General features: G+C 42.0%; 1 protein-coding gene across 3 annotated transcripts in view; it reads right to left on the reverse strand.

Annotated features, from left to right (window-relative positions):
- Positions 1-27951, reverse strand: part of LOC128844370 (tropomodulin-2) — a 72569-nt gene that overhangs the window by 17909 nt on the left and 26709 nt on the right. For all 3 annotated transcript variants that reach the window (XM_054042052.1, XM_054042054.1, XM_054042053.1), the window contains 2 exons: positions 19855-20062; positions 15819-15975 (listed from right to left, as the gene is read on the reverse strand). In XM_054042052.1, coding sequence (XP_053898027.1) covers positions 15819-15975; positions 19855-19980 — 283 coding nt within the window. In that variant the 5' untranslated portion in view covers positions 19981-20062. The remainder of the gene's footprint in view (positions 1-15818; positions 15976-19854; positions 20063-27951) is intronic.

Raw genomic sequence — 27951 nt, forward strand, 5'->3', positions numbered from 1 at the left:
GGAGGAAAAAATCCAAAAGTGAATATTGAATTACTGTGACAACTCCTCCCCATCCTGACCATACAGGGAGAAGACCTATGTAAACAGTATTGTTCTATATTGTGCACCAATGTATGTTTCCCTATTAATTTCTACACCTTCAGCACATTTCTACTGTATGTTGGTGTAGTTTATTTTTGTGGAAGCAAAGGTCCTAAAATCTATACTTTAGCTTTGGAATCTCCTGTGTGTAGTGGCACATGCGACAATCCATTTTTCCCACTACGTCTGTCCAGAGCAAGATATTTGACTCTATGGTAAGCTGTCCGCATGATGGTCACGTTCTTTTTGATCATCCTGCAGTAAGGTATTCTTTGTCCTCCATCCCGTCTCTTCCCTCCAGGGTGGGATCCAATCTAAGACATAGCTTGTGCTTCTGCCACGGGGTAACCCGATGGCACAGCCAAACCACTGTAGTTGTCTCTGTCTGATTATTGAGTCTGCAGTCTGCTGACCTGTGCAACACAACACTTCCACATTGGCTAGACGATCTTGCCAGTGAATCCCCAAGATTAGTCTTAAACAATACTGGCAGAATGCAGTCAGTTCCAGTTGTATACTTCCACCATCTGCTACGTTTCCGAGGCATACAGTAGCATAGGGAGAACAATAACATTGTACAATCTCATTTCAGTCTGCAGATGTATCTTCTTACTCTTTCAGCTGTTTGACAAAGTGAAAAAATATCCCCTGGCTTTGTTGATTCTTGCCCTCACTTCTTTAGTGAGCTGACCATTAGCAGATATTGTACCTCCAAAATAGACGAAGTCATCAACTCTTTTAAACTCTTCTCCATTAGTCACTCATTTGAAAGTGCTGACAGCATTCTCTCCTGCCTCCATGAACATGGTCTTCTATGTACTGATACAAAGTCCCACTTTGACCACTTCTGCTTTTATGCTCAAAAAGAGTCTTTTCATTCCATCCAAGTTGGGATCCAATATTATATCATCTGCACAATCTAAGTCTCGCATATTATCTCTTGTCCAAACAATATCAGTGTTCTTGGCAGCAGCCATCACTGTTCTCATCACAAAGTCTATAACAATGCATAAAAGAAGTAGGGATAGTATGCAACATTGCCGTATGCCAGTAACAACCTTAAACCGATAGATTTGAAGAGTTAAAGCCACAGATGGATGACATTGAAAAACAATGGCAGTTTTTCAAAGAAGCAAATGTTGATGCAGCCAGGACTACAGTGGGGGCAAGAAGATGTAAGAAAGAAGAATGGCTCCAACCAATCCCTGGTGGTTTGTTGAAGAGAGGAAAGAATTAAAGAAGAGAATTCAACAAGCACAGGACCGCAGCAAAAGAGCTATTCTGCAACAAGAATATGCAGACAAAGACAAGGAAGTTAAAATATCAGCGAGAGAAGAGAATGGATGGAAAATAAAGTAAAAGCAGCTGAGGAGGCATACAAGAAAGAGAATTCTAAAAAACTTTTTCTAGTATCTAAACAATTGACATCACAATTCTTGAACTGTTGTGGCATTGTGAAGGCTCGAGATGGTACAGTTTTAACCAGAGTAAGAAGAGAGAGCCCATTGGATGCAACATATCCAGGTTGTGCTTAACCAGTCAGAACCACTAACATTCATTGAGAGATGTGATGAAACAGTGGACTTACCTGTATCACTAAAAGCAATCACCTTTGAGGAAGCAACAGAGGGTCCTGTGGCACCTTTAAGACTAACAGAAGTATTGGGAGCATAAGCTTTTGTGGGTAAGAACCTCACTTCTTCAGATGCAAGTGAGGTTCTTACCCACGAAAGCTTATGCTCCCAATACTTCTGTTAGTCTTAAAGGTGCCACAGGACCCTCTGTTGCTTTTTACAGATTCAGAGTAACACGGCTACCCCTCTGATACTTGACACCTTTGAGGAAGTAACCAAGGCTATAAGCCAACTGAACAGTTAGAAAGCGCCAGGCTTACGATAGATGCTGAAAGGTTAAAAGCTGGTGAGGAAGTGGTGGAGGATTCCATGTGCAGGTTGGACAGAATGGTTTGGGAAAAGGAGATCCATCCTAAAGATTGCAGAAGTGTTATCTGCAACATCCCTAAAAGAGGGATCCATTTATTTGTGATAACTAGAGAGGAGCGTCAAGGAACAGATCAGCTAGGACCAGCTGCTGGCCTGCTCCCTGACTAACTTTGCTGCTAGGCAACCAATAAGCCCAGCTGCAATGCCTTGGAACTGACAGAGCCCCTGATTGGCTGCTGGTTTAGCTTATAATACTGGCCCCCAGAGCAGGTCAGCAGCTTCTCAATGTCTACCGTGCCTTCAGGTGTGCTTGTTCTTGGTCCAGTCCTTGATCCTGCTTTCTTTCAGCCCTTGTTCCAACCCTGTTCCAGCCCCTGCTCCCCTCTGGCTTCAGACTTATGGCTCTGGTTTACCCTCTGGCTCTGTCATTTGGCTTCTGTCTCTCTGGTACTGACCCTTGACTTGTTTCCTGGACTCTTCCCATCTTGGACCCAGCTCTAACTTGTAGGCTGAACTCTTGCTTCCATCACTAGGCATGACCACCCATGGCCCAGTCAGCTACAAGAGGCGACACTTCTATCTGTACCTGGAAAAGTGTTTTGCATTATCATTTTGAATAGGATAAAAACTATCGATAAAATTGATACCCTTCAGTGTCAGTGGTTGGGATTTTCAAGTACTCACCATTGGGCATTTACTTGTATGGGTGTAGAACCAGGCTGAGTGCTAATCCCAGGCAGATGTGGGTCTGTTTAAGGACAGTGCTTTCTGAGGAATTGAAGGCAATTCAAAAAATCCCTCTGCAGGAACCTTCCACTCAACAGAAGCCTGTTCAAGGGCACATAAGCTGTGAAGCCATTCTTAGGGACTGCACTTCCTCCTTCAGTAGCCCTGTGGATTTCTTATTTAATCCAGCACTCTGATATTTATTGAAAAGGACATTTCCCAAGGCCCATATGCTGATCCCAGGACCACAGGGCACAAAACTAGGAGTGAAGCAGATGTATTTGCTACTTCTCCCCATAAGCTACAGCCATTATTTGAGCTTATCACACAGGTACCTGGGGAAGGAGGATTCAATTCCCCAACTGCCTCTGTGTACTTTCCAACTTTCCCAAAGACATTCTGCTCCCTCTGTCTCATCAGCCAATCATATGATCAGTCTTCCCATGACCACCTGTGCAAGGCTGGGGAAGCTGAGCTAGATTTAACCACATGTCCCCAAAGGACCAAGTAGTTTCCCTGCCACAGACCCTTGTACAACCTATCCTAGACCCTTTCAACTCTTCCCCCCACTGTACACTACTCTTATATGGGCATTAGCAGGTGTTTCCATGTAGCTTTTCTCAAAGGCCAAGATCATCAATCTCTATGGTACTTCCAGTCTATGACAGCTGCATCAGAGGAAAATCTAGCTCACTTTCATGAGGAACTGGACAACATTAAAAGCCAAGCCACCAGCTTGTGTTGTGTTCACTACTATACTCATTTAAATTTTGAAAACAGACGACTGTCATTTGTAAGCAGTGGAGTAACTGCACTGGATAATACCCATGAATCTGATAAATCAGTGATTCCCAATTTGTTACTGTCCATAATGCTTTTAGACTCATTTAGCAGAAATACAGCTGAGCAGTTCCCTTTGTGCCTTAGTCCTAAACAACTAAATTTCTATCAGGCTTTTGATAATCCCTTTGTATTGAGACTGCAATGACCTTTGGCTAGAGGTGGATTTGGTCCATTGTCAGTTCTAAATTGTCTTATTTTCTGCAAGTTTTGACACTGTAAATCAAATGCTTGGAGAACATCCTGGACCTTTCTGACACTGCTCCGAAACAGCTTTATTTTCATTTGTCTCAGTGATGCCATTTTGTCACTATAAATGAATGTTCTTCTGATATTGCTCCTTTCAATTACACATTCCTGTGTCTTTTGCTTTTCAATAGCTGCATGCTTCTGTGGCTTAAATCTTTTTCCATGATGGTCCTGCTTAGCATTTTTAGGCAGATAATACCCAGTTCATTTATCTCTTCCAGCAAGTCTGTCTGCACCAATCTCAGTACTGTCAGCCTCCATCAATGAATTTAAAGACTGAATGGGCTCAGAAACTCTTGAAATGAAAATTGAAGACATACTGTCAAGGATGACTGGCCCAGAAGTTTACTTCCGTTCTTGCCCACAAACTCTTCCATTCTTTAAAGGCATCTTCTTATTACAAAAAATCTCTGTTCTACAAGAAGAATTGCTTAAAATGCCAGCTGACAAGTGACTGATAAAATAATACTTTCTGTTTCTGTCGCACATTCTACCCAAGGATCTCGGAGCACTTTATAGGCATAAATGTATTTCACCCTTAGTACATTCCTGTGAAGTAGGTAAGTATCCTCATTTTACAGATGACATGATTCAGAGACATCCCAGCAATATCAAAGAAAACAGTCAAGTGCAAGTGTTGTGTGTGTAGTACATAGAAAACTTGCAGCAAGAAATACTTAACTCTGTTTCCAAATGAAGGCAGGTTACATTTGTCAGACTATCCACAACTCAGAACTGTGCTGATAGATGTGATTTGCAGATGCTATGGTGAAGAAAAAGCAAATGCTCCTAGCCATACCGTAAGATTTAAATCCCCCTAGGCTATAGCTGATAAAACTTAGTGTCTGGTTGTCATCATGCACCCATCTGTCTTGAATCATCTGTGGGTTTGCTCCTTCTAGGATGACCTAGAAGGAGCAAACCCACATTTTCAATGGTAGAGGACCAAAAGTAATCAGAATATCTAAGTAAACTATCTGTGGGCCATTGGCTGTTGAGTATGTTTCCTTAAAGAAACATGACAGCCATTGACGTTAGGTAGATGAAAGACCTTGAGGTGACCTGACCTGTCTTCATCCATGATGGTGATACCAGTAGGCTACTGACCTTGCACTGAGCAGCATGAACTAGCCAGACAATGCCCTAAACTCCAGAAATGAAATCCCAAACAAGGACAGCAGGGCTGACAAATGTTGACAATATTGTCTATATCTTCTTGCCTGGTCTCATATCCCTCATCAGAGGGACTATAGAGCCCCTAGACTCCAGAAATGGCTGTCCCAGTTGTCCAGCTGCATAGGTCTTAGCAACACTTCTCAACCTCTCAGCCACATTCCAACAGCATAAAGAGGAATCATTGCCATAACTATGTTCAACAATAAGGACCTACAGAGTAGGTCAGAGCTGCCATTCCAGAGTCATATATTGATAAAATGCTGATGAAATAATCTTTTGAATTGCTTACTGCACACTCAGCTTTTGTATAACCTAGACAAAATGTGCATTTGATTTTTGTGCCTCTCTACACACTTCTGGATCTGTGTACCGCCCCACTTACTGTAGGCCAAATGTCCTGTTGCACAGTGAGAAATTCATACTGATGAAAAGAGTAGAGTGTAAAATACAAATGGGAGTTTTGGTTCATATTTTTTCCATGCAGCTTGTGTGTATGTATATGTGTGTGTGTATGTATATGTGTGTGTGTGTGTATGTATATTTATATATATAAAAAGCGTTTATCAGGCATATGTAATTCTCAGATTGCAGCCTGAGTCTTTTTTGTTCTCTTGCTTTAAATTTTTCTGGTTATTACTTCTTATATTTGATGAATCATTGAAAAAATGAAGTCCTATTTATTCTTGATTACAGTATGCTTGAGTGACCTTTGATGTGAAATTCAATAATCCTGGAACTCTGCCTTACATAAATTACACACAAGATTCACATTTTCCATCTAAAGTAAAGTATTCTTTCCTTTTGATGTTTACTTAAATTCCTCTCTAAAAATACTCTATTTAAAATGTAATTAAATGAATTCTTACCAGCAATACATTGAGTTATAAACAAGAAAACTGGCCAGGCTCAATTCAGTTGAAAGCTGAAAACTAGTAACTAGTCTAGTATAACGCCTGTCACATTAATACACCTTTCCATCAGGGACTACTTACCCTATATCAGATTTTATCCCAAACAAAACAAATAAACATATGAAAAATCCCACAACAATCTTATATTAACAGATTGTTAACTGTGCAAACTCAAGCACTCAAAAGTTCTCATAGTCTCCAAAGTTGCTGTCACAGTGTGGCTGGCTGGCACCTGTAATTGAAGTAGGTCCAGCTCTGCTGTGGCAGAGCAAGTGCTTCCAATTGGGCCAGTTAAAGAGGGGGAGCTGCATCTGAGTCTATAAAGGGTCAGAGAGAAACCCAGTGAGTCAGCACTGGCTGATGAAGCAGTAGCAGCATCACCGAACACTACCATTATCGCTACCAGAATCCTCTGGGAGGGGAAGCAGTTTTGTTTAAGTCTGGACAGGAAACATGCCTCAAAGGGACTGTGGGTGCTGCACTGTGTCTTTGAGAGCTTGGGAGAAGCCCTGCCACATTATATGTGATGGAGAACGCAGGCATTGCAATCAGTCCCTGATACAGGGGAAGAGAGAGGAAGATTGCTGGTGCCAAGAAAAAAAGAAAGGGGGAAGTGAAGCCTCGAGGATTGACTGACCCCATCTAGCTTGGATAATTAAGAAGATGGAGGAGGTGATCAGCTTATTGGTGATGGTGCAACAGTAGCAGCAGACAACTGTGTTATAGCGGCAGATCCACGCTATAGTCCTGCAATTGATGGGCAGTCTGCAAAAGCAACAAAAGGTACAATTTGCCACTCAACAGCAGTGGTAAGAAGCCCACTTCCAGCAACAGGAGTGGCTGCAGAAGCAGTTGGGCCAAGGGACTTAGGGAAATGTGGTTGGTGATGGAGAGGGAAGCTCAGTCTGGCTGGTAACTGGTCTTGTGAAGCTGGGGCCAGGTGATGATCCGGAGGCCTTCCTTCATATCTTTGAAAGAATGACATGTGCAGCAGGGGAAGAATGAACACAGCACCTTCCTGATGGGCGAGAGCGAGACACAGGAAGCCTACTGAGCAGTAAGCGACAAGCAGGCGGGCACCTAGCTTGTGTTGAAGGCTGCCTCTTAGATAAACTGACTCCAAAGACATGTAGAATCCAGTTTTGGGTTGAACCATTTCCCTGGGGGGAACAACAATGGGTAGTGGCTCAAAGATTATGGGACCTTGTGGCTCGTGGCTAGGCCCCGAGACTAGGTCAGTAGAGAAAATGATGGACCAAGTCATCCTGGTACAGTTCTTAAGGGCCCTTCCCATGGGACCTCAGATCTGAGTAAGGCAATATTAGTCTGCCTCAGTGGGTGAGGCAGTCAAATAGGCAGAAGCTGTCTCTGAGGTTAAAGGAGATGAGCCTGGCAGAGCAAGAGGAAAGGGAAAGTCATTTGGAGAATTTAGCTGCCAGATTCTACCACGTCTCTACTGAGCATGTGCAAACTAAGATTTTCAGAGGCTTATAACTCAGGCAAATTTTCTTGGGAATAACAAAAGGCTCAGCCCTGACACCAGGGTGACACTCATACAATTTTAAATCCTTGCTCTAAAACATGGAGACTGAACTAAACGGCTGGAAAAATTTACTTTGGATCGACAAAACAATGTCTCCCCCCTTCTCCCAATTTTATTCTTGGCAACAGCTAGATCACTTTAGCTGAAACTTTCACAAAAAAAAAATCAGCCTGGAGTAGACACTCAGCATGGAAATTTCAGGCTGAACAGTTTAAATTTGGCAAAGTTATAAGTAACTGAAAACAGGGTCTTATAATGGAAAGTGTTGGGCAACCCTAACCATAGGCTTCACCGCTAACAATATTGTAAGGGAGTCTATGCTAGAGGTTACAGTCAACACCGAACATAGGTCTTAAAGCTCCAAAAAGCCTGAAGAAGCTGACAACATTTCAGGCAAAGCAGCCAACAGTATTTTAGCTTTGGAGAGTAAAAACTGACTTTTGTTTATCATCCCAAAACAAAATAAATAAGAGTCTTTCCAAACAAAACTTTCCACCAGCCAGAATCTCCTATTAAAATACTTAAACTTTTCACTCTTATCAGCTGTTTGATATTTTAGTTAGGTTTCTCCTCCCGAAGGCTATATAACCCTTAAACATGAATCCATTATCAGAAAAGCACCTACTGTAGTAAAGGGTTGGGAAAAATGCCCATATTCATTCTGAAAATGACTGTCATTTTTATTGCTGAACGCTGACCGTATTCTTGGCACTACGAGTACATGAAAGATCGATGGTCTCTTCTTGGGGGTGGGGGGACTGATGACAACAGCTTGGTGAAAAAAGCTCTTGTTTAGTCATTATTTTCCTCCTTTTTTCTTTTGATTTTCAGCTGATTGAAAAATGTTCACATTTAGTCACATACAAAGAGCGTGGATTTCCCCTTCCCTTCCCAGCACTCATCCTCCTGGGTCTGATCCATTGGAGTCTTTCCACTGACTTTGATGGGAGCTGGATCAGACCCAACATGAAATTGTTTGGCAAGGAGCAGGAGATATTATAGAAAACAAGGATAATGCTGCAGGCCTGACTGGAAACAGCAGGAATGGATGCAAGCAAGGATGTACCCAACTTTTACTACTTACAGTCTAAATTTGAATGGTCATATCTTAAAATGTTTAATAACTGGGTTATTTTTCAGTTGCTGTTTGTTAGTGTCACATAGGGGCTACCTCTGCAAGGGAAGCAGAAGGGGAAATGTTGTTAATAATAAATAAACCTGTATTCTGGTAGCACTGAGAGACCTCAAATAAGGTTGGGGCTCCAACAGGCTAGGTATTGTACATACACCTAGTAAGAGAGAGCCCCTGCCACGAGGAGTTTGTAGTCTAAACAAAGGCAGAGAGAAAGGTAGGATTATTGTACTTCTTTTAGATACAGGAAATGGGGGGGAAAGAAAGATGACATGACTTATGCAGTCTGTGGCAGAGCCGAGAACTGAACCCAGGTTACTTGATTGCCAGTCAAGTGGCTGAGCCACAGGATCGTCCTTTCCATTCCCGAAACCTGTTCAATTTTTAGCCACAATACGGCCCCTACATAGTCTCATTCCTGTGTCCTCCCAAAGGATTCCTTTTTAGTATGATTGCGCCTATGTAGTATCATCGTCCTTGTTTAACATTTTGGGACTTAATCCTGCCTTTCCTGTGCACCAAACTTTCATTAACTTACAAGTGATGCAGGGACAGGCCCCATAATTGTACAAACGTGGCTGACAATTGATCCAGCTGTATTTATACACCTCTACCCCGATATAACGCTGTCCTCGGGAGCCAAAAAATCTTACCGCGTTATAGGTGAAACCGCGTTATATCGAACTTGCTTTGATCCACCAGAGTGTGCAGCCCCCCCCCCCCCCCCCGGAGCGCTGCTTTACCGCGTTATATCCGAATTCGTGTTATATTGGGTCGTGTTATATCGAGGTAGAGGTGTATAATGCAGTGGGTCAATAGGCGTATCTCCTGGAGTTTATTGCCTCTTATATAAGAATTGCTAGAGCATCTGTTACAGATAAGAGCTAGTCCAAAAACCCACAAAGTAAACATTACAGATTGCCATTCCCTGTGGCTACAAAAATCAGATATATCTCCCACCATCTCACTGCTGCTCAATAATAATGAACCCCCTGCTACTGAGATGGCCAGACTAAAAAGGTGTGTTTCACATCAGCTCTTGAAAATCACCAAACCTCTGCTTTGGCAGCCTGCAAGTGGGAGCAAATTCCAAAAATGAGGAACCTACAAAAGCAATGCCCATTTTCTACACTCTTTAGGCTCAAATCTGGGGACAGACAACCAATACCATTTGGACAATGATAACTGCTATCATGGGGCATATGCGGAGATGTGGTCTCTGTGGCAACTGAATTCTTGGCCATCTAGGGTGCAATCCTCAAAGGTGCTGAATAATTGGACCCTTATCCAGTAAAGCACTTAAGCATGCGCTTAACTTTATGCACATGAGCAATCCCATTCAAATCAATGAGATTACTCACATGCTTAAAATTAAGCACATGCTTAAGTGCTTTGCTGAACTGGGTGCAGAACACTCAACTTTTTACAGGATTGAACCTTTAGTCCCTTAAAGCAATTAATGTAGCAAGTTAACAAGCTAACCTATGGCAGAAGCCCAAAACTATAATGCAAGCCATATGCTGTGTTGTTTTTGCCAAATACTGCAAGTCCCACATAACATGATTACAATAAGCTACAAGGCAACTCTCCATACCCTTAAGTCCCCTTTGAGCTAGTGTTTAATACTTCCTGTGTTCTGACTCCTCTGAATGTCTCCCCATGAGCTTTGGAATTTGTTTTGGCCTGTTGTATAGCATAATCTAAACCTTATGGCAGTGTTAAACATATAAGAACCAATGCAGTCAACTAAATTTCATCTTTCAGCCATCTGGTTGATGCTGGATGCTTCTTTGTCAAGAACTCCCTGATGAAAAGCTAACAAAAGAAGGCAGAAACACTGGATAAGGAAAAATGATGGACCACAAACTCTTCAAGGAGAAGGGGGAGGAGCTGGATTTTAAAATACATCTCCTTTTTCTTTTCAGCTTGCCACAGACCTTCCATGGCAGGGTAAGCTTTGCATAACGCCCACAGCAACATGTAGAAATGTCACTTAGCAAGTGGAATGCTTCCTCCAAAGGTTAATCTTGAAAGAATATATTTCCTAGTGGAAGACAAATAGCAAAGTGCAAAATAGTGACAAAATCTTAAACAAAGCTTGATGCACTTGAATCCCACTGACATACAGACATCCCTCAAAGGGGAATTGTGCTGGATGGCATATTGGCTTCTGTGCTTTCCGCTTCTAATTTTCCAGGACCGGAGACCTAAGATCTTAATTTTTAATTAACAGGGTAACCTTAAAATTAAGATGAAATTGTAGGGCCTGATTCTTATTTTCACTAATGCCTCTTTATACTGCTCCAGCAGTGTAAAGGGGCCAGAAAGTGGGTCCAAATTATATGCACACCCACTTTCCAGCGCCTTTATGTTGGCAGTAGAGTTTAAAGGGGCCTTAGGGCTTGTGACTTTTATTCCAGAATAGTGTCCCCCTGGGAAGCTATCCTGGAACAGCCATTCAGAATAGTTTACAGCAATAGCTATTCTAGTCAATTTCCCAATGTAAATAAGCCCCTAATGTAATTGAGAATCTAACCATTAATCTTTCAAAACAATCATGCCATAGTTACTTATTCAATGAGTTTTGCCAAGCTAAATAATATGAGACTAGGAACGCTGGTGCTAAGATCTACAGCCAGCCCTACTTGCTCCTGGTCCTTACGCAACATTCATCAGATTTGATTAGCATCACATTAGAAAACTCATTTTACAGCTTGTAGAAAGCCCATAGTGCTTGTTTATGTGGTAGATGGGTGTCTCACTAACATTTTATTGGATTCAAATTACAACGTGCCGTATCTCACCCTATATGTAGCAGAGAGGGAAGGAGGACAACAAAATAAGGCAGCGAACACAGGACGAAATTCTGGCCTCATTGAAGTCAATGAGAGTTTAGCCACTGACTTCAGTGTAGCCAGGATTTTGTGTGTGTGAAAACAACCTCTATGGAATGCTCCTGTTAAGACATGCACTTCAGTCAGATGACAGCACACGCAGGCTCCAGCAGTCCCAGCATGAGGGAATGCCAGGCTTAAAGTAGGCAGATTCTTTCCTGAAGTCATGCACTAAAGCCAGCACCCAAATTGGTGGACAAACCACCAAGTTCTCGGACGCTATGGTGCTGAATGGGACATAATTGTCATTATTGATCTAGTTAGATAGATAAATCTTAAAATAATATAGGAATATAGTCCGTCTTAATAAAGGAAGGCACAGATATTTTCAAGGGATTTGGCCACCAACTTCTATGAGAGTAGAGCAGAGTTCCCTGTTTAGATAATTGCCAAATAGTTACATAATGCAGTGGCCATGAGGTTTCTTTTCATATGTTTTAATCTGCTAAGGCTCACACTGGGGACTTAATCTGGGACAAAGAGCCCAAATGAGGGACACACACAAGAGAAATCAAGGGAATAATTGCTTTAGCATAAAAACACTGGTATAACTATATTCTAATAACCCCCTGAATCGGCATTTGTGATGTACTTACTTTCCACTAAATAACTAAGATAACAGCAGCTTTGGGTGCAAGGGAGGCTGAGCTGATTCTGTGCTGAGGGATAGGTGAGAAGTACAGTTATTTGTGGTTTGTGGAACAGTGATGTTACTAAATCACAGAAGCTGTAGATTAATAATCAGGGTTAATACAACCAGGACATGTTGAAGAATTGTGTGTTTTTAAGAGTATCCAAAGAAAACCTAAAGATGAAAAACTACCCAATATCACATTGCAGAGTGACACAGTGGTGGACAACACAATGATTAGCCTTACACAGAGCAAGTGGTGTGAAATCCTGCGCCTCATGGGTAGCAATTTTGTGTGTTGTGTGTGGCAGGTCTGCTAGGGGATCCAAGCAGCGGAAGTTCAAATTCTCTAATGTAGACAGGACAAAAAAGAAACAAATCGTACCTCTAACACTAACTAATCATTAAAAATCAGACATGACTGTGACAGAGCAGTGGAGGCAAAAGATATATCTGGCTTCAAGACTAAGCTTGATAAGTTTATGGAAGGGATGGCATGATGGGATAGCCTAATTTTGGCAATTAATTGATCTTTGACTATTAGTGGTAAATATGCCCAATGGCCTGTGATGGGACACTAGATAAGGTGGGATCTGAGTTACTACAAAGAATTCTTTCCTGGGTGTCTGGCTGGTGAGTCTTGCCCACATGCTCAGGGTTTAGCTGATCGCCATATCTGGGGTCGGGAAGCAATTTTCCTCCAGGGCAGATAGGCAGAGACCCTGGGGGTTTTTCGCCTTCCTCTACAGCGTGGGGCACAGGTCACTTGCTGGAGGATTCTCTGCACCTTGAAGCCTTTAAACCACAATTTGAGGATTTCAGTAGCTCAGACATAGGTCAGGGGGTTGTTACAGGAATGGGTGGGTGAGATTCTGTGGCCTGCATTGTGCAGGAAGTCAGACTAGAAGATCATAATGGTCCCTTCTGACCTTAAAGTCTATGAGTCTAATATGCACATTCCCAGAGTGGATTCATTTAAAGTAGAGTGATTTAAATCACCAATTTAAATCATGATTCAAATCAGCAAGCAGGAAACTTGATTTAAAGTATCAATTTTAATCATGTTTTGCATTTGTACCTTTTAGTAACTTTCCTAAAGAAAGATTGATTCTCATTGATTAAAATATATTAATTTGTAACTATATGTAGCCTTTAAACTGAATTTAGTACTTCTTTTTGCTAATCAGAATGATATGCAGTATCTACATACATTTATTTAAGCAACTATATAGCTTAACACATTTATTCAGATTCTTAATTTTTTACACTTTTTATGTTAGAAAATTATGAATTATATATTGTTTAATAGATGATTTTTTACTTGTGATTTGTGTCAAACTTTAGATGGATGTAAATTGGAATTCAGTTAAAAATACACAAAAACAGCATTTTAAAATTATTTTATTAGTTAAATAATACTACCTTAAATGTGCTGGATATATTAGAAAAAAGTTTATCAAAATACATTTTGTATTTAAAACTAACTGCTTTATTAAATAAAGGAAGTATCATCTGTCGTTAGTGAATTGAACTGATTGTTTCTATTCACCATATCCTTCAAGATTTTAGAACTAGTAGATCTTGTCCTTTCATACCTAGTTTTAATTTATAGATTGGATGAGGAAAATAAGCTTTCCTGCTTTTTTAACTCCCAATCTGTTTCTCAACTTTGAGCTAGTTATTGCCATGAACTTGCTGAATAACCTGAAATGAAGTAAATATTCTCTCTGCACCTCTACAGAAGAGGCTACTAGTGTCAAAAGCTCTGGTTTAGCACTTCAGCAAACTCTAGTTCCAAGTGCTTAGTCAGTGACTTCCTCCAGTTCAATAATTTGACTTGCTTTAAAATTTTAGCAGCTAGCATTTACTGCTTAATATTATTTTTATTTAATTTAAATAATTTTAATAGATTTTGGTAAATGTATAGCTTAACATAGGTTGCCATAATTTCAAATTAAATTTTAAATAGGATTATTTTTTAAAAGAAAAATATATTTAAATTAAAAATACGATTTATAATTGTTTAAAAATCAGATCAAGTTTTTTTTTGTTTTTGTTTTTTTAAATCCATGCACAGGCCTCATAAGAAGAATCAATAGTAGAAAGGAAATCTGTAACTGTTTAACATGATATTAACCGATTCTGCATAAGAGGTCACACAAGAGGTGGGGTTAGTAATAAATCCCTGCTCAGATAGACTGTTTTTTCCTTTCTAAACAATATGTGCCCAATTCTGACCTACTGAAATAAATGGTAAGTATCCCATTGACTTCAATGAGCTTAGGATCAGGCCTTATGTCATTAAAATTAAAAACCGGATAAGGTGCTGGGGAAGAAAATAGGGACGACAATGTGCAATGATCTAAAATAATGCTTCAGTTAGAGAGAGGTAGGTGTCATCGCTCTTTGAAAAGATTTTTTTATGATGTCTTTTTTTTTTTTTTAAAGGGAGGAAAATGAAATGTAGTAATAGTAACAACACTTAGCATACAAATAGCACTTAGGGTGACCAGACAGCAAGTGTGAAAAATCGGAACAGGGGGTGGGGGTAATAAGCACCTATATAAGACGAAGCCCCGAATATCAGGACTGTCCCTATAAAATTGGGACATCTGGTCACCCTAAGCACTTTATATCTTCCAAGCACTTTTGTAAACAGTAATTAGAGCCCAATCTTGGTCCCATTAAAATCAATAATTTTGCCATTTACTTTCTTGCGGGTCAGAGTAGGTTGTTAATCATTTAGTCATTGAGTTGGCCAGGTATTTAAGCATATGCCTAACTTTAAGCATGCTGCTTTGAAATAAATGGAACTACTCACATGCTCAGAGTTAGACACATGCTTACGTACCTTGCTGATAGGAGGCCTTAGGCAAGTGTTAATATTATTTTCAATGTACAGATGAGGAAAATGAGGCAGTGATGTTAAAGGGACACAGTGTACTTGAAATCTAGTCAGCTGTTTAAGGAGTGAATTAAAAGTAGTTGCCACTCCTGCCTAAGTCACCTTGCCAATGTTTGGGGTTTTACAATCACTTTTTCCTATGTTTTAAAATATTTTTCTCTCCTCTGTGGTTATATGGCAAACCCCTATAAAAATAGGAGGAATGATGAAACTGAATGTGTGAATAGTGCTGTCAAATGTACAAAGAAAGCAACTGGAAAAATAATTGTTTGCTTTAATCTCTTTCCTTTACAGTGATCTTAGGTGTTACTTATAGCAATAGCTGGTAACAATTATTCAGAAAGGAGTGTGATATTTGAGTAGACAGTGTCTATTTAAGGGTCTGATCCATAATAGTATTCTAGCACATGCTTAACTGTGAGCACGACTAGACCCGGTGAAGTCAATGGGAGTGCTTCAGTGGTTTGCTGAATTGGGGGCACAGTGCCCAGTACCTGGCTGGACTGGCACCTTCTTCCCCAAGCCCACAGAGGGAGTTGCTATAAGAACTGGGATTAGAACTCCAGAGCTGTTGGCTCCTGGTCTTGTGGGCAGGACACTAGACCACAGATAAAACTAGCATTTTATTAGGTTTGCTTTAAAAAGTATTTTTGGCTCTAAATTTAAAGCCTATGATTTGGCCTCCATCCACCTCCCCCTGGTTAATTTCCCTGAGAGGCCCCACAGCTGGTAATTAATATGTTCAAATACCACCTTAGTGCAGGCATTGGTGAGGGTGAACCATTACCTTTCTTCTCCCCTGTAAAGGGCACAAAGTCTTCCCTGTCTTTGTGTTCCAGTGCTTCCTTCTCCAAGTATGAAAGGAGTCGATCTCTGTCGAAAGGGCCTGTGGCAGCTTTACTGGTCTGGTCTTTTTGTCGGAAGCCCGCCGGCAGAAGTGCATTCTACCAAAATATATGAGATGCAGATACAGAATCATAAAAATGTTGGTCTGGGAGGGACCTCAAGAAGTCCTTAAGTCTCATGACAGCATGATACTATTAAAACACAGACACCGGTGGCCAGATTTTCAGATCGCATAAATTGTCATAGCTGCACTGACATCATTTGAGTTATGCCGATTTACACTAGCTGAGAAACTGGCCCCTGATGAGGAAGCTTTGGGTATGTAGCATTTCATAGAATCAGGGAATCACAAAAATGTAGGGCCGGAAGGGATCTCGAGAAGCCATCAAGTCCAGACTACTGCGCTGAGGCAGGACCAACTAAACTTAGACCATCCCTGACAGGTGTTTGTCCAACCTGCTCTTAAAAACCTCCAGTGCTGGGGACTCCACAACTCCCCTGGGATGCCTATTCCAGAGTATAACTATCCTTATAGTTAGAAAGTTTTTCCTAATATCTAACCTAAATCTCCCTTCCTGCAGATCAAGCCCATTACTTTTTGTCTTATCTTCAGTGGACATAGAGAACAGTTGATTACTGTCCTCTTTATAACGGCCCTTTACATATTTGAAAACTTATAATTCTTATAATTATAACTCAGTCTTCTTTTCTCAGGACTAAACATGCCCTGTTTTTTTTAACCTTTCCTCATATGTCAAGTTTTCTAAATCTTTTATCATTTTTGTTGCTCTCCTCTGGACCTTTTGCCAAGCCATCCATATCTTTTCTTTTCTGAAGTGAGGCACCCAGAACTGGACACAGAACTCCAGCAGAGGCCTCACCAGTGCCAAGTAAAGTGGAACAATTACCTCTCATGTCCTACCATACAACACTCCTGTTAATACACCTCAGAATGATATTAGCTTTTTTCACAACTGCATCACACGGTTGACTCATATTCAATTTGTGATCCACTATAACCCCGGATCCTTTTTAGCAGTACCATCTAGCCCAGAGGTGGGCAAACTACGGCCCGCGGGCCACATCCGGCCTGCAGGACCATCCTGCCCGGCCCCTGAGCTCCTGGCCGGGGAGGCTAGCCCCCGGCCTCTCCCCCGCAGTTCCTCCTCCCCTGCAGCCTCCGCTTGCCCCACTGCCGGCACAATGCTCTGGGCAGTGGGGCTGTGAGTTCCTGGGACAGCGCAGCTGCAGAGCCCGGCCTGACCTGGTGCTCTGTGCTTCATGGTGGTGTGGCTGGCTCCAGCCGGGTGGTGCGGCTGCCTGTCCTGGTGCTCTGGGAGGCGCGCCTGTAGCGCCGCCAGCTGCCAGTGCTCCAGGCAGCACGGTAAGGGGGCAGGGAGTAGGGCGGGTTGGCGGGGGGCAGTCAGGGGCAGGGGGTTCCAGGGACGGTCAGGGGACAGGGAGAAGGGGTGGTTGGATGGGGCAGGGATTCCGGGGGGGGGGGGCAGTCAGGAATGAGAGGAGGGGTTGGATGGGGTGGCGGGGAGCAGTCAGGGGCAGGGGGGTCTGGGAGAAGTTAGGGAACAGGGAGCAGGGGGGCGTGGATGGGGCAGGGGTCTCGGGGGGGGCTGTCAGGGAACGGGGGGGTTGGATGGGGCAGGAGTCTCGGGGGGGCCTTCAGGGGCAAGAAGCGGGGGGTCAGATAGGGGGCACGGGTTGGGCCACGTCTGGCTGTTTGGGGAGGCACAGCCTTCCCTAACCGGCCCGCCATACAATTTCGGAAACCCAATGTGTCCCTCAGGCCAAAAAGTTTGCCCGCCCCTGATCTAGCCAGTTATTCCCCATTTTGTAGTTGTGCCTTTTGATTTTTCCTTCCTAATTGCCTTTATTGAATTTCGTCATGTTGATTTCAGGCCAGCTCTCTAATTTGTCATGGTCGTTCTGAATTCTTTTCCTGTCCCCCAGTGTGTTTGTAATCACTCTCAGATTGGTGTCATCTACAAATTTTTTATAGAGGCATAAGCTCCACTCCATTATCCAAGTATTAATGAAAATATTGAATAGTACCAGATCCAGGACTGACCACTGCAGGACCCCACTAGATACACCATCCCAGTTTGACAGTGAACCATTGATAACTACTCTTTGAGTACAGTCTTTCAGCCATTTGTACACTCACCTTATAGTAATTTCACATAGACTGTAAAAAGAAGAACAGGAGTACTTGTGGCACCTTAGAGACTAACAAATTCACATAGACTGTATTTCCCTTGTTTGCTTATAAGAATATCATGTGGGACTGCATCAAAGGCCTGACTGAAATCAAGATATATCACACCTATTGTTACCCCTCTATCCACTAGGCCAGTAATCCTGTCAAAGAAGGAAATTAGGTTGGTTTGGCATGATTTGTTCTTGGCAATTCTGTGCTGGCTATTCCTTTACTCACAAACTTTAGAGAGAGTGATGCCATGTTTGTATAATGTTCTGAATTTAAACTCCGCTATAGGGTACTTTTTTTTTTTAAGTGGAGCCATTTCTTTACATAATATTCTTCAGTGGCAAATAATGTGCAGCAATGTATTGACTAGATGTAACTTTTAAAATTACATTCTCAAGTACTCTCAGACAAATATCTCCTACCCCTTATTAACTGTATTTTTTACAGAAGTGCTAAGGGACCAACTGAGACCCACTGTGCAAACTCGGTACACATAGAGTAGTACAGTCTCTGACCTGAAAAGCTGACAGTTGAAATAAACAGGACAGGTGAAGGGTAGAGGAAAGAGTTAACCTCCCTCCCTTTCTAACTTTACCTACTCTTCTTGGTGTCTCTTTCTCTTTCCAATTCTCCCCTCTTTTTTTTTTTCTTTTCTATTTCCACTCTTCTTTCTCCATCCCCCCCTCCTTTTATCCCAGTACAGATGACTATAAGAGTCTAATATTCAATAAATAAATTGAGTGTACAGAAAGTACTTACTGGAAAATATGGTTGGTCATTGCCATTACTGGCTAATCTTCACATAGAGTGCTAAGAAACTTGAAATGATTAACCTTTTTTTTTCATCCTTATTTTCCCTCCAGTGTGAACCAGAATTGGTCTGCTAGTTTAGGAAATAAAATCATTTCTACTGGCCAGGGAGCTGGGTTGACTGGAATGCTAGCAGTATGGAATGTCTCTGAATAATTTGTAGTGTCCTTGAAAGTACTTTCCAGTTCCATTCCATTCTATCTTGTTCAACATTTGGAACTAGTATTTTCTTTTGGTGAAAACTAGCAAACTGATAGTTAAATTCCTAGGTCAATGAAAGCTTTGATATTATGCAAGCACCCACAGTGCAAGCTTCCCAGCAACAGTCATATCAGTGACCTCAGCCCCATCTTTCTTAAAGTGAAAGGTAATCTTTTCTCTAGGTCACAGGTTTCTAAGCATACTGTGCATGCCATTTGCAAGTCTGCAACACTACCATATTTTCTTAATGTAGAGCTCTAGAGATATGGCTGATGTATAATTGAGTGGAGATGACTAGTGTTTGGCTCAGTTAAGTCTTGGCAAAGCAAATTTTCCCCACTTAAAAAAAATTTGTAAGTTGAAAATACAGAGTCAATATATTTCAGAAGTTCAAAAGAATGTGATATTCACAAACAGATGATGATGATTTGATTATAGATGTGCCTAGAAGCCCCAACCAAACTAAAACCACATTCGGCTAGGCACTGTACAAACACATAGTAAGAGAATCTCTGTCCTGAAGAACTTACTGCCTAAATAGAGAAGGGGTAGCACAAAGACTTGCCCAATGTCAGACAGCACATCAGTGGCAGAGCAGGGAACAGAGCCAAGGTCTGAGAGTTCCTAGTTTAGTGCCTTATCCTTTAGAACATGTGATCACCTCTATGTGCCTTGAATACAAGTAAGCCTCAGTCTCTTTTACTTCATTTTGAAACATCAGTCCCGTTTCTGTCCCATTACCTACCTCAGGGTCAAGGTCATCAAGAACATGTTCCAATTGTTTCAGCTCTTCCTCTGATAGTTTGCTGAGAATTTCATCTTCATTGATATTCTTATATTTTTCTAACTCCTTTCGGAATGGCAGCGACATGGCTCCTGCAGCACGGCGTCACTCAATGCTTTCCTCAGAAATTTCAACCATTCAGGAGGCAATCTTCTTGGTGTTCCACTCACTGTTAACAATAAGCGATTGTCAGTGTCTCCTTTTACACTAGACACCTATCGCTCAGGGGGTCACATTTGTATTTTGTTTATGGATTAATTTAAAAAAGGAAACATTTTCTCTGGCTCTGCAGCGTCAGGCTACATCTACACTTGAAGCTAAGGGTATGTTTCCAGTTCAAGCAAACATTCACGCTAGCTCTCACCAAACTAGCATGCTAAATATAGTAGTGTAGCTGTGGGGTACCCGGGAGTACGTACCTATGGGGTCTGGGCGGGCTTGTACTCTGGATGGCTAGCCCATGCAGCCATTCACCACTACCTGGGCTACCACAGCTACACTACTGTTTTTAGCACACTAGCTTGATGAGAGAGTGCAAATATGTCTACTTGAGCTGGGAATCACACTCCTAGCTCCAAATGTAGCCTAAGAGTGGGGACAGTACCATACTGACCTATGCAGCAAGTATCCTAGCAACAGGAATTAATTTCGGACAGTGGTTCCCAAACTTTAACAACCTGTGAACCCCTTTCACTAAAATGTCGTGTCTTGCGAACCCCCTCCTAAAAATGAATATTTCCAGGGATTTTCTCCTTTACCTGAGTACAAATTATAAAAGCAGTGATCTTGGAAATATAAAATTTGTTTTTATGACATGCTTATTACACACTATTTATTATTAATTATTTATCATTACAGTATTTTTATTATATTATGAAAACGGCAACACTCTTCCAAGATCTCACTTTCGTAGCTTGTACCACCTTTAATAAGCCTGTTATAAGACAAGGCTCCTATGTTTCATCAAGGAGTATCAGATTTGAAACAGCATGAAGGTATTTAAGAAGCCAACTCAAAGAGTTCCTCCTACACAAGCATTCAGGTCCTGAGCAGTCCAGGCAAACAACGCATGTTACAACAAAACTTAAACTTGTTCTTCATAATAATTTTAAAAACACCACTAGCTGCCTATTTAATTTTAAAAACAGCAAAAAATATCCACCTCCCTTTCCATTTCTTATAAGGAGTCTTGAAGTTTAAATCTCCTCAGTGTAATAGATTCGCTTGCTTTGATCTGCTTAGCTCTTGGAAGTCCAGGGGCTCCGTGCTGCTGGCTCCGTGCTGCCCAGGATCCCTAGGGACAGCTCTGTCTGCCATTAGGGAATTTTTTTCCCCGAGAATCCCCTGTAACCTTTTGCGAACCCCAGTTTGGGAACCACTGATTTAGAACATCCTTTCTGCAGCTCAGGAGCTATGTATGTGCAGCATCAAAGGGAAGCTTTGGGCATCACATAATCGAGAACCAAGATTATCCTTCACCTGGGAGATGAATTTGTTTTATGTGGCTTCTACAGAGAAGCATCTGCTTTGTTCTCCTGGCTAAAGGGAAAATATGGTGTGTGTCATGTGACAATGGTAAAAACTCACTTTCTTCTAACACTAAACAAGAAACTTTGTTAGAATAAGGCAGTGTTTCCCAAACTTGGGACGCCGCTTGTTTAGGGAAAGCCCCTGGCGGGCCGGGCCAACTTGTTTACCTGCCGCGTCCTCAGGTTCGGCCAATCGCAGCTCCCACTGGCCGTGGTTCACTGCTCCAGGCCAATGGGAGCTGCTGGAAGCAGCGCGGGCCGAGGGACGTATTGACCGCTGCTTCCAGCAACTCCCATTGGCCTAGAGCAGCGAACCACGGCCACTAGGTGTCGCGATCGGCCAGACCTGCAGACGCAGCAGGTAAACAAACCGGCCCAGCCCGCCAGGGGCTTTCCCTACACAAGCAGCATCCCGAGTCTGGGAAACACTGGAATAAGGGAAGCAATATTATCCCTAAAGCTATTCTCAGCTTCATTGTAGAGTTTCTGTCTAGGACCTTTCCCATCCCATTCTGCCTGAGTTCCTGACAGGTTTTAAGAAACAGTTCACATCTCCTCATGGTAATGTAAGCAGCTTTCCGGCACACTGGTTTCAGTCTATTTTAGACTTCTCTGCTGTCTGCATTACAAATGGTGACACTTTTCAGCAAAACAAGAAATCCCGCTGAGAGAAATTGCTAATTTTAATTTAAAACATCATTTCCAAATAATTTAACTGCATGTGCACCTCTAAACATTCAGACTGTGGGGACAAACACAGTAAGTCCTTAACATTTCATGAACCTCGTGTTTTTAAAACTCGACTGTTGTCAATTTTCAATTGTTGCCCAGCAGATCAATAACAAAAAATAGGTCATTTATTATCATGTGTCCACAACTAATAAGATAATTCTCCTATGATCTGTAGGTGGTGGCTCCCTGCCTCTGTTCATTCCCTTCTTTCTAGCACAGGCAGCATGGCTCGCAATACTGCGTAAAAGCTGAAGAGGGAGCGATCTTGCTCCTCAGAGCAGCAGTAATGTATGATGCATGAAGCAGTTAGTGGCAGAGTCCAAAACATAATCCAGGCTCCCAGGTCCCTGCTGTACCTATTAGAACTTATTGCGTCCCAAACTGAACTATATACTAGCTGTGCAGATTACAGCTGAGATTCTTGAATGCACAAAATTCAAAATTACGGTCAGGCAACTGACATTTACTCATCAGATTTATAAAGATGAACCCTGTGGTCTTGGTGCAATTTTACATGAGAATTTGCACAATGATTTTTGTGTGCATGGTTACTATGAATGCATGTACAAAACAGACATTTGTGTGTGTGAATGCATATTTAGGCATGTCACAATTTGTGTGCCCAACTGTAGTTTGTGCACATACAAATATAGACGCACAAAGGTGCAGAGACTTCAGGAGTTTCAATTTTTGCAATTTTGGCCCATTAAGACATAAAAAAGTAATGATCCGTACAGAAATATTGATACGGCAACTATAACATTGAATTTTCTGGGCCAGGTCCTCTTCTGTTGTAAACTGGTAAAACTCCATTGACTTGAAACTTACGCCGCCTGAGGGTCTGGTCCTTTATCTTTTATTCAGTCAAAATCCTAACCAAAGGGTTCATTTAATTATAATCACACTCTTACAATGTTCCCTTCCACCTGTAGTTTTAAACTAAAAACTGAATGAGAGAATTAGAACCAAAATAGAAAAGTACATGGCAGAAAACTAGATGAGCCCAATAAGCATTTTAAATACATCTCTTTTGGCTATTGATCCAGTTTCTGAATAGAAGTCAATAGTTCACATGACAGAAGAGAATAATTTATAGGATAGGTTACAGATTTGAAAACTCCAGAATTATATAAACATCACATGTTGGGTCTGGACATTTAAAAAAATGATATAAAGGCAAATCTGTTAAAATATTAATAGAATTACCTTATCATCCTGCCACATGAAAGAGAACTTTTTCATTATACTCCAACTTCCATTGCAATATACCAATATCATAAAGTCATTCCTGGCTTTAACAGTACAACTAGACACATTTTTAATTTTCCTTTAGGAGGTTTAGTAATTTTCTGACCTGTCACAAAGTTCTCAGAGTTGTAAAAATTCCTCTGTTATCAAAATCCTAATACATATGGTGAGTTTTAGAAAAGTTTATGCAAAAGTAGCAGCCAAAGAGGTTTACTGAAATCATTTGCTTTTTTTTCTTTTGTTTTTGCTGCTGAATTCAGCATTAGCTTTACAAAAGGCTAAGAGGTTCACATTGTAACCAAAATCACCTTTTAAATAATTAAAGCATTCATGCCAAATATATAATATTTACACTGTTGAGTCAAATTCAGATGCAGCAATGTGATATATGCCATCATGTGCCAGCAATGCCCCTCTGCCATGTACATTGGCCAAACCGGACAGTCTCTATACAAAAGAATAAATGGACACAAATCTGACATCAGGAATCATAACATTCAAAAACCAGTAGGAGAACACTTCAACCTCTCTGGTCACTCAATAACAGACCTAAAAGTGGCAATTCTTCAACAAAAAAACTTCAAAAACAGACTCCAATGTGAAGCTGCAGAACTGGAATTAATTTGCAAACCGGATACCATCAGATTAGGCCTGAATAAAGACTGGGGGTGGTTGGATCATTACAAAACCTAAACTTAATTTCCACAATACTAATTTCTCCCTATTGTTACTCACACCTTCTTATCCACTGTCTGTAATGGGCCACTCTCTTACCACTTCAAAAGTTATTTTTCCTCCCTTGGTATCCTGCTGTTAATTGGTTTATCTCATTAGACTGACCTCACACTTGGTAAAGCAACTCCCATCCTTTCATGTATTTATACCTGCTCCTGTATTTTCACTGCATGCATCCGATGAAGTGGGTTCTAGCCCATGAAAGCTTATGCCCAAATAATTTGTTAGTCTCTAAAGTGCCATAAGGACTCCTTTTTGTTTTCACAGCACTTCTGTTACATAGACTGCAAAAAGCCTTCTAAAAGTTTCTTTGGTTAAACTCATTAAACTCCTAGCACTCCAGCTAGCAGTCATTACTTGGGATGAAAAACTTCTTTAAGGAGATTACAGCTTTTTAAAACTGTATTTAGTGGTTTAAAGGCTGATTTCATTAGAGTTTAATCATGTCCCTGGGAAAGACAGAGTTGTAATCCAGAGGTTGGAATATTTTATCAGATAGAGTTAGGGAAATGATTGCTATGAGGAACAAAACCAGCTACAACTGCTGAGGTCCCAGAGCCTTTATCATTCTGAGTAGTACATATTTGTACCTCAGATTGGGCTGGATTGTGTGACCCTTATTCATTTTGGTGAAGATTTGGCATCTTTGTTGATAGACTCAGCCAAGAGTATAATTAAACCTCACCACCGCCTACCACCCATCAACACAACTCTCTGCAGTCCATCACCACACCTCCACCTGTCCACCTCTTACCAGTGGAGGCTGTCCGTCCACCTCAGGATTGAGGTGCATTGGCAAGACAGTAGAAGCTGTCATTGTCAGAGCCTATGTTCTAAGGGTAAATAGAACACATTAGTCTCCAAGATTATCAGTCTAGCACTTTTTACCAGCCTCGATTCAGCACTTCCTTAAATCCATCTCTATTAAAAACAGTACTTAAGCATGTACTTAACTTCAGTGGGACTTAAGCATATGCTTTAAAGTGCAGTTTTGAATAGAGATGCTTTCTTGAATCAGGGCCTGAACTGGCACATAATTTCACAGGGTCTTTTTAGATACTAAATTACCTGGAAATGCGTAACCTGTTGAACAATTCCTAATAGTATTTTAGTTTTTGTGGGTGTAGTTACATTTTCTTCAATTAGCTCTGGAGTAATGTTATTTGTTTTATAAATAGAGAAACATATTCTCAGCTCTTATAATAGATTAGAGAAGTTAATAAATATTGTAAATGTTTTGTAATAACTTTTCTGGTTTAAAAAATGGTGTGTAAAATTACTTTGGGATCTAACCCGCAAAATATTTGTTTCTAGTGAAAACCTTTAATTCTGTGTTCTAGTCAGTAATGATCATGTAAGTGTATTTATTTTTTTCTATGTGCCTGACCCTCCTAGTCAAGGCAGTCATAGGATAATTATGCCAGGGAGAAAAAGAAGAATTCAGAGAGCTAGATTTGGCTTTTGATTTGACTGTATTGCTGAAAATCATTACTCATGCTAAGTAATGGTTCAGTCTAAAAATTTTCAGCACTGCATGCAGCTCTTTTCCTGATTAATATTACAGTTATGTTCCTAAAAAATGCTACTTTAAGCGAAACAATGTTAAGCGAATCCAATTTCCCCATAAGAATTCATGTAAATAGTGGAGGTTAGGTTCCAGGGAAATTTTTTTTGCCAGACAAAAGACATATATATATATATATATATGTACACACATACACACACACACAGTATAAGTTTTAAACAAACAATTTAATACTGTACACAGCAATGATGATTGTGAAGCTTGGTTGAGGTGGAGGAGTCAGAGGGTGGAATATTTCCCAGGGAATGCCTTACTGCTAAATGATGAACCAGCACTCGGCTGAGCCCTCAAGGGTTAACACATTGTTGTTAATGTAGCCTCACATTCTACAAGGCAGCAGGACTGGAGGGAGGAGACACAGCATGGCAGAGAGAGACAGAGACACACACCCTGTGTGTGTGTGTGTGTGTGTGTGTGTGTGTGTGTGTGTGTGAGAGAGAGAGAGAGAGAGAGAGAGAGAGACGCATTGCTTCTTTAAGTACGCTGACCCCACTCTAAGTACATTGCCTTTTTAAGTAGATCAGCAAGTTGAGACAGCAGCTGCTGCCAGCCAGCTCCCTCCGTCCTGAGTCCTGTTGTGTCCCCTCCCCCGCACCTGCTGCAGGAGCAGGGGGACACCCTGACATTAACACCCCTCTTCCCCACCCCCGCTCTGCACAGCAAGCAGGAGGCTCCCGGGAGCAGCTCCAAGGCAAAGGGCAGGAGCAGCACGTGGCAGTGGGGGGAGAGGAAGCTGAACTGCCCGGCAATTGATAGCCTGCTGGGCGGCTTTGCACAGGGAACTTAGGGGGAGCTGATAGGGGGCTGACGGTCCAGCCTGGTTCTAAGCCCCCACCAGCTAGCTCCCACGGGCTGCTCTTCCTGCAAGCAGTAGACAATCAGGCGGCTGCCAAACAACGTTATAAAGGAGCATTGTGCAACTTTAAACGAGCATGTTCTCTAAGGGCATGGCTACACTGGCAGGTGTAGAGCGCCGGGAGTTAAACCAGCCCTCGGAGATTGCAGCAGGGAAAGCACTGCTGCGTAATCACACTGTCAGGTGCAAGCGCAGTGGCATGGCCACATTTGTGGCGCTTGCAGTGGCATTGGGAGCGGTGCATAATGGGCAGCTATCCCACAGAGCACCTCTTCCCATTCTGGCGCTGTAGCTTGTGGGAAAGGAAAGGGGGAGAGGGGGTGGGGGACATTCTGGGTCCTGTCCCAATGCCCCATGATGCATCGCTTCGCATCCCAGCAATCCCTGGGCTTCCGTCCACATTTGGTGCCATCTTTCAATGTTTTTTGTACTGCGTGCTCTCTCTTCCCTTTCGGTCTGCAGGAATATGCTGATGGGTCTCGCCAGCATGTCATGAATTGCAGTCGAGTTACTCCTTAAGCTACAAAGTGACAGTGAGGAGTCCGACGATGATGTCGACTCGCATAATGCATACGACACGAGATTGCTTGTGGCATTCACGGGCATGCTTACCACAGTGGAACGCTGCTTTTGGGGTCGGAAAACAAGCACTGAGTGGTGGGATCACACCGTCATGCAAGTCTGGGATGACGAGCAGTGGCTGCAGAACTTTCGGATGAGAAAAGACACTTTCATGGGACCGTGTGCTGAGCTCACCCCACCCTGCAGCGCAAGGACATGAGATTGAGAGCTGCCCTGATGGTGGAGAAGCATGTGGCTATTACAGTCTGGAAGCTGGCAACTCCAGACAGCTACTGATCGGTCGCTAACCAATTTGGAGTGGGAAAGTCGACCGTTGGAATCGTGTTGATGCAAGTTTGCAGGGCCATTAATCCTGCTCAGAACTGTGACTCTGGTCAACGTGTGTGACATTGTGGCTGGCTCTGCACAAATGGGTTTCCCTAACTGCAGAGGGGCGATAGATCGGACACATATTCCAATTCTGGCACCAGACCACCTAGCCTCCGAGTACGTTAATCGAAAGGGGTATTTCTCTATGGTTCTCCAGGCGCTTGTGGATCACTGTGGGCGTTTCATTGACATTAACGCAGGCTGGCCTGGAAAGATGCATGACACACACATCTTTCGGAACACTGGCCTGTTCAGGAAGCTGCAAGCCGGGACTTTCTTCCCAGACCAGAAGATCACCGTAGGGGAAGTCGAAATGCCCATTGTGATCCTTGGAGACCCTGCTTACCCTTTAATGCCGTGGCTCATAAAACCATACACAGGGAGCCTTGACAGCAGCAAGGAGCAGTTCAACAATAGGCTGA

This window comes from Malaclemys terrapin, chromosome 10 (genome assembly GCF_027887155.1).
Source record: "Malaclemys terrapin pileata isolate rMalTer1 chromosome 10, rMalTer1.hap1, whole genome shotgun sequence".
NCBI lineage: Eukaryota > Metazoa > Chordata > Testudines > Emydidae > Malaclemys > Malaclemys terrapin.